This window comes from Schistocerca cancellata, chromosome 1, assembly GCF_023864275.1.
Source record: "Schistocerca cancellata isolate TAMUIC-IGC-003103 chromosome 1, iqSchCanc2.1, whole genome shotgun sequence".
NCBI classification, from domain to species: domain Eukaryota; kingdom Metazoa; phylum Arthropoda; class Insecta; order Orthoptera; family Acrididae; genus Schistocerca; species Schistocerca cancellata.
Genome location: NC_064626.1, coordinates 860,987,892 through 860,994,532, shown reverse-complemented (window position 1 = coordinate 860,994,532; position 6,641 = coordinate 860,987,892). Strand labels below are relative to the sequence as shown.

General features: G+C 38.3%; 1 protein-coding gene across 1 annotated transcript; it reads right to left on the bottom strand.

Moving 5' to 3' along the window:
* Positions 1-1,753: 1,753 nt before the first annotated feature.
* Positions 1,754-5,820, bottom strand: LOC126189246 (X-box-binding protein 1). Its single transcript, XM_049930926.1, has 4 exons — positions 5,412-5,820; positions 5,117-5,213; positions 2,361-2,695; positions 1,754-1,976 (listed from the first exon to the last, which is right to left on the bottom strand). The coding sequence occupies exons 1-4, from the start codon at positions 5,672-5,674 to the stop codon at positions 1,892-1,894; spliced, it is 780 nt and encodes a 259-aa protein (XP_049786883.1). The 5' UTR covers positions 5,675-5,820; the 3' UTR covers positions 1,754-1,891.
* Between the last annotated feature and the right edge of the window lie 821 nt (positions 5,821-6,641).

Below are 6,641 nucleotides of genomic sequence, written 5' to 3'. Positions count from 1 at the left end.
GTCCATTGCACCACATATTATCTATACATACAAAATTGTGACTACACAGTCACAGTTTAAAACATTGTGTGATGCCACAACATATCTTCAGAACTGCATCGATGGTATAATTTTCCTTTGTGAATCTAACCTGGCCTTGTATTAAGATTGTTTCATCAGTGCATTGTTTTACTCTAATATTTATAATGCTTTCACAGCCTTTGCCAATTGTTTGCAGCAATGTTATTTATGTAAAGAGGTAGCATTCAACAGTTCAAATTTTTGCACTGATAAGACTATTGCATAACCATCAGATTCTGAATTTTGACAATATTATGAAATGGATAGATTGCTACTCACCATAAGGCACAGATGCCAATTCGCAGATAAGCACAACATACAAGATTGCTTAACATGCAAGCTTTCGGCAAAAACGCCTCTTTGCCAAAATCTTATTTGATTAACAGTCTTTTGTTGTGCTTATCTGTGACTCAACATCTCCGCTTTATAAAGAGTACAATTTATTCCTTTCATATTGTCTTTCTTCCACCGTGGATTTTCCATTGTTGGATTCTAACTTTTTACTCCAATCTACATGCTGAGCACAGTTTACATCAGCACACTGAGTGCTGTGCGGCCCCCAGCAGCCACATCAGATTCTCACACCTAACACCGTATACCTGTCCTGGTAGTGAAACATTCATCACTGAGTATGTGGCAGTCAGTATATTAATTTGCTACTAGATTTAAGCTATTTTGTTTATAGGTTCATCTGAGTCTCTCATTAAATGATTTAAAAATAGCAACATCTTACAGTGCGTAATTAGGTGGAAAATGTTAGGCAGTTATTGAAGGAATAACTAACGCAAATGTACATCAGTCAAAATCTCAATACTGATCTGAAAATTAAATGTGTCTTACTCTTTACAATGGTTAGGAAGCAATTTGAGCTGGGAGGGAGGAGCAAATATAAAGGATAAGAAGAGAGTAGTGTAAATAAAATTCCTGCACTCAAACACACACACACACACACACACACACACACACACACACACACACACACACACACACACACAGACAGACAGACAGAGAGAGAGAGAGAGAGAGAGAGAGAGAGAGAGATGGGGGGGGGGGGGGGGACTGACTGACTTCAGACAGCAAGGAAACGAAGTGATGGCATCCTGAAAGTAACTAACTTCATTTTCTTGAATTCTGACATCCTTCAACAATGGTCCTTTTTCCATGCACAGCACAGGGCTTTCCAGAATCCACTGCACAGAAACAGAGTTAAATTACATCATTTATATACACAGTTTATTCACACACAGACAAATCCTTGAATACATGAAAATGTGAATCATCGACTCAAACTGTACAAAAAACTATATGTACAACATAAAATACTTAAATAAGTTAATGTTAACATTAAATGCAGACTGACAAATTTAAACGAGATTGGGAAACAATTCTGTAAAACATTCATTCCAAAGATCAGTTACACATTCAGTGGCTGATATTTCACTTTGTGGGGAATCCAGTGACTCATATCCACAATCTGACAATGGTGTTTCTGTATGACAAACTGCTGGAGACTCTGTTTGCATATAAAACGAGGAGTCCGACGATAGAACTTCAGATGAGTTACTGGAACAGGGAGAAACGGGTTCGTCTTTGCAGTCATTAATCAAAATTTCACTGTCTGTATCCTCTTCAGTTGTGACAACTTCTTGAACAGCTTCTTCAACAAGCATGCCTCCTTCATGTGGTACTATAATGGTTACAGTCTGAGTCGATTCATCGTAAGTGCCATACACTGTTTCTGGTACACTGACAACTTCTTCACTCTTCACAAATTCAAGGGATGGTTCTTTGTGTGACTGACTGTGTGTTTCTGATGACTGGATAGGATTACTTAGTAATCTTCCAGTGGTTTCCATGTCTTTTGGTGTCTGCCCCACCACTTCAGCAGCACAACTGTCTTTCCCCGATTCCCTTGCCTGAAAAATAAATGATATCTTTACAGTTCAAATCAAATTACTTCAATATGTCTTAATAGCTAAACACATACTTATATTCAATACCTAATAAAGGTAATCATTTAACATAGCTCATCTTGAGCCCCAGATAACAAGAAACTTATGATTACTATTTGCCCAAGTTTAAATACAGTAACTATCTGCCCAAGTTCTATTACAGCTGCTATCACAACTTTCAAAATGCAACCACCTTTTTTACATAATCAACTCGCATGCGAGATTGAAAGCTCTTGATCAACTCAACTAGTATTCTGCCATTATATACAAAGACCAACCTAACTTATGAACTTTTTGTTGCCTCACAATAAGTCACTCTTCACAATTCATTTTCGAGCAAGAAATTACCTTGCAGACATCTTTCTTCTCTCCATCCACTGTACTATCTCCTTCTCCCAACAAACTGTTTGCCAACTCTTCCAGCTGGGTAAGGTAGTCATCTGAGATATCAGCGAGAAGAGCAGGAAAAGCGTCGTCATCAGGTGTCCCAGGCCCTGAGCCAGCTGCAGACTCTGCCCCTGCGGCAGAGGGGAGGTGGACACTGCAGGTCCAGCAACTGCAGGTCTGCAGCTGACTCCGAGCGCCTGGCAACCACACTGTTGTCTACGCAGTTCTTCATTCTGCTCAGATAACCGCTGATTCTCTCTTAGTAACCTCTCACACTGTGCTGACAACTGGTTTGTCTAGAAGAAGGAAAAAAATGACAGACTTTCAAATAATTTATCTTAAGGTCTAACATTGGATAGTAGGTAGGCATATCAATAATGCAGGAAAGGATAGATTGCTACTTACCATAAAGGTGACAAGGTAAGTTGCAGACAGTCAGAATCTGGCACGAGTTGCCAGAATTGACTCGCTCAGAGAGTGTGTAGGGGAGGGGGGGGGCCTTGTGTGAATGAATGACGTTTGTTTCTCTTTTTGCGATGAAGGCTGTGGCCAAAAGCTTAGGTGTAAGCATCTTAATTATGCCTGTCTGCAACTTCGTGTGTTATCTTAACAGTAAGTAGCTTTATCTTTCCCTATGTTCTTCATCTTAAGATCTCCGGTTTATATTAAAACATACATTAAATTACATTTGAGTAACTTTATGGATTAAACTTGGGAGGGGGGGGGGGGGCGGCATGTCTTGAGGAATCCCTTGTCAATATCGTCTCAAATACGTAAGTACATCATGAACTGCATACTAAAATAAACTCATAAAACATGACTACACCATCTGGTAAGGTTTTAACCATCAAGAGGAACAGTTCACGTGGTAAAAGTTTTGTATCTATCTTATTGCTCTAAACATTTTAAATACAACAGTTCGCCAGTAAAACCAACACAGAATCAGCTTTCAGACTTAGAACTGGCATAGAGCCAAATCTGTTTCCACTCTAGAAACTTTCAATTGCTGGAGAAGTTAAAGCAAGGTGGTTGCTAAACAGCTTTTATGTACATGACAAAGGGCATATTTCTGTACACTGCTTTACACACATACAACCGACAGCAGAAACTGTGTGGTGATTGTGTGTACATGTATTTTAAAGATATGGTCATACTCATCCCATTCAGTGTATACCAGGCACAGTATGTGCCACTGACGAATAAGTTCAAATACTGGTCAGGCCAATTGTGTACACAATGTCCTAATAAAAGACATGTAGCTTCACTTTATAGAAATTTGACAGTGGCTATGACCTTACTGTCAATGCCACTAACAGTAAAGAGGAAAATTCTGAAGGCATAATATTATACCATGTGTCACATTAATGTGGATGGCATTAGAAGCAGCTCTAGCTTTGACTGGCTACAATGAACAAATTTGATCAGCATCACTTTGAAGAAATCCTTCCGATATTTAATCATTGCAGTTTAGTGAAAAAGTAGGGTGACTAGGCAGATTTAAAACCCATTCCACATTAATGCAAGTCCAGTGCTTAACCAATATAAGCACAGGGTTTGATTGGGAGTTTGTAGTGCATTATAAGTTCTGGCCCCTTTACTGTTTTGATGTAACTTAAGGTTAGTATTTCCTCGTAGAGGACAATTTTTTGTCAACATAGAACTCAACTGATTATCTTAACCTCAGTTTATGAGATCCTCATTAGTTATAACTTTAAGGTACAGATGAGAGGAAGTGAGTTCTGGAGAAGTAAAAAATTTTTTTTGGTGAAACAAATGGCTTCATAAGGTAGAAGTCAAACTTTTCTAGAAAACTTCACATATCTAGTTTGCTGCATTAAAGTTTTATTAGTAAGGCTATATTTTCATTCCACCTGCTTCTAATGGCATTCGTAACTGTCACCCGTTTGTACGCTACACATGCTGTAGCATGAGCTGCCTCTATTTTTCCATTCAAAGTGAAATATTTTGTGGTGAACTGTCCCTTTTACTGAAGACAATAAATATATGCTTCTTCAACATAGTAAACCTATGTGATACATTCGTTATGCTTATCAAATCAATCTTATCCAATTTCACCAACAAATGTTAGCAATGTGACAAGTTATTTAACTTAAAACACTGATATCCACATAACGGCAGGAAAGAAATGTGGACATGAATGTCATGACGCGAATAACCTAATTAATTCGTGTTCTGAAACTAAATTCTGAGACTTCATCATAGTGTGTTACTTTAGCACTGAACTACATACTGTACTGCAATCAGTTTTTGTCACAACCAAGGTTTCTGAGCGGGGGAGGGGCAAAGTAAAAATGTTATCAAAATTGGTTCAAAGTCAAAATATTACAAAACAAAAATATACAAAAATACCGGGCTGGGGTCAGACCGAGAGACAATTATAAAAAAATTGGTAAAGATTATGGTTGTGAAGGCACGACTTATCCGTAGCACGAGGGATCCAATTTGAAAAGTATTCAGAGGTATAAGAAAATAACGTAACTACACAACAAACAATACACGTTAACAGAATATTTATAATAGACGTAAGGAAACTTAAGTCAGTATTATTATATCAAACATTTTAAAAAATTAAGGTTTTACGCAGACATGTTATTTACAGAGGGATCTGAAGCCCATTAAGAACTGTACAAACATCTAACAGAACAATCAGTTATCTCTGGAAGATAATTTTCAGTGCTGTCCTAAGAACAACCTACCTTTTCTCTTAGTTCTTTCACTATTGTTTCCAGTTCGTCCATTTTAGCCTTTTTTCTGTCTCTCGACGTCTGCGCAGCAACTCTGTTTTTCAGTTTCCTATAAAATGGAGACCACATAAATGAGTAAGACGCAAGCGAACAATCCAGAACATCGCAAAATACACCTCTTACAAGGACGCAGCGGGCAATGTTACGAAATATGTAGCTTCACTTTAAAACTAATTAGCTTTGTTCGTGAATTAATACTACCGTAATAGCAACAGGACAGTGTTTAATTTCATATAGGCCTACTTACTTCCGCTGAAGTTTTTCTTCTAGCGTTAAGTGGTCCAGTCTTCGTTTTCTGCTAGGCTGTCTCTTCTCTTCCACATTTATGTTGGTAGTTGGAATGCGTGGAATTTTTTCAAGTGTGCTAATGCACGTCAATGGAGAAGAATTTGTGAAAAGCATCGCATCTTCTGGTTTTGTACATATAACGTTTCTCGGCGCAACTACCGAAGGCAGTTTGCCGATACAATTTGACAATGACGGTATAACAATTGTCCGTGTTGCTGACATCTTCGTAAGAAAGCCACTCCACAAAACAGAAAGATATACTAAGAACAGCACTATTAAGTTTGGGCCCAGCCAAACGTCACTCAGCACACCTAACCTCCACCACCGACTGCCACGCTTACACTACTGCGTTTCGATCGTTGCTTGCGGTACCCACCCACCGGCTGATGAAACTTCCAGAGTGCCTCCGCCAGCTGTATACGTCACAGTCACGTGGGATCCTTGTGCCAGGTGTATTATCCATTAATGTACTGATGCAAGAGTTCAAGCAGTTGCCCGGAACACGGCGCACAGCTAAAATGCTCAAACAATGTCTATGGAACAACTGATTGTCATAACCGAAAACAATGAGTTACGTCATCCAGTGAATTACTATAAACTGCAGTCTACAAGCGAGACGATGGCACATGATGCCATTTCTCAGGAGAGATCAAAGTCGCGTTACTATATTCAAATAAACTATATACTTCGCGTAATAACACGCCAAAATAGGAGCCGTCACAAAAAATAGGTACTTCAAGGTCATCTCACTGTCTTACAGCATTGTTAGTTAGTGGTAATTTCAAATGTTGGTAAAAATTGCGAAAACAATATTAGACATCTGTATTTTCATGGTGGAGTATTTTCCAAACGAAAATGACTGCCAGCTGCTACGAAAAAAATCAAAATTAACGTTACAGGAAGTTTGGAAGAAAAATAATTTGTTACTTCAACCTGTTGATAAATTAGACCTACTGACATATTCGGACTGAAAAAAATGAACATTCTGAAAGTTTATAGATGCATGTGATATACATTTTATAGTGAAGACATAAAAGTATTCCGAGATAAAAAAAAACGAAAGAGGTGTGAAACTGTTTCTCGTGTGCAACGAAAAATGTCGTCGCGGATGAATTTCTGTTCTGTTGGACCTTGTACAACATTACAGCGAGAAAGCTGTAAAATTAATTTTGGTCACATTCGAGACTGT

Coding starts and splice junctions, on each gene's coding strand:
- LOC126189246 (XM_049930926.1), bottom strand. CDS start 5,674: ATGTCAGCAACACGGACAATTGTTATACCGTCATTGTCAAATTGTATC. Junction 5,214..5,411: donor GAAGAAAAACTTCAGCGGAA/GTAAGTAGGCCT, acceptor TCCATTTTATAG/GAAACTGAAAAACAGAGTTG. Junction 2,696..5,116: donor TGAAAGAACTAAGAGAAAAG/GTAGGTTGTTCT, acceptor TCCTTCTTCTAG/ACAAACCAGTTGTCAGCACA.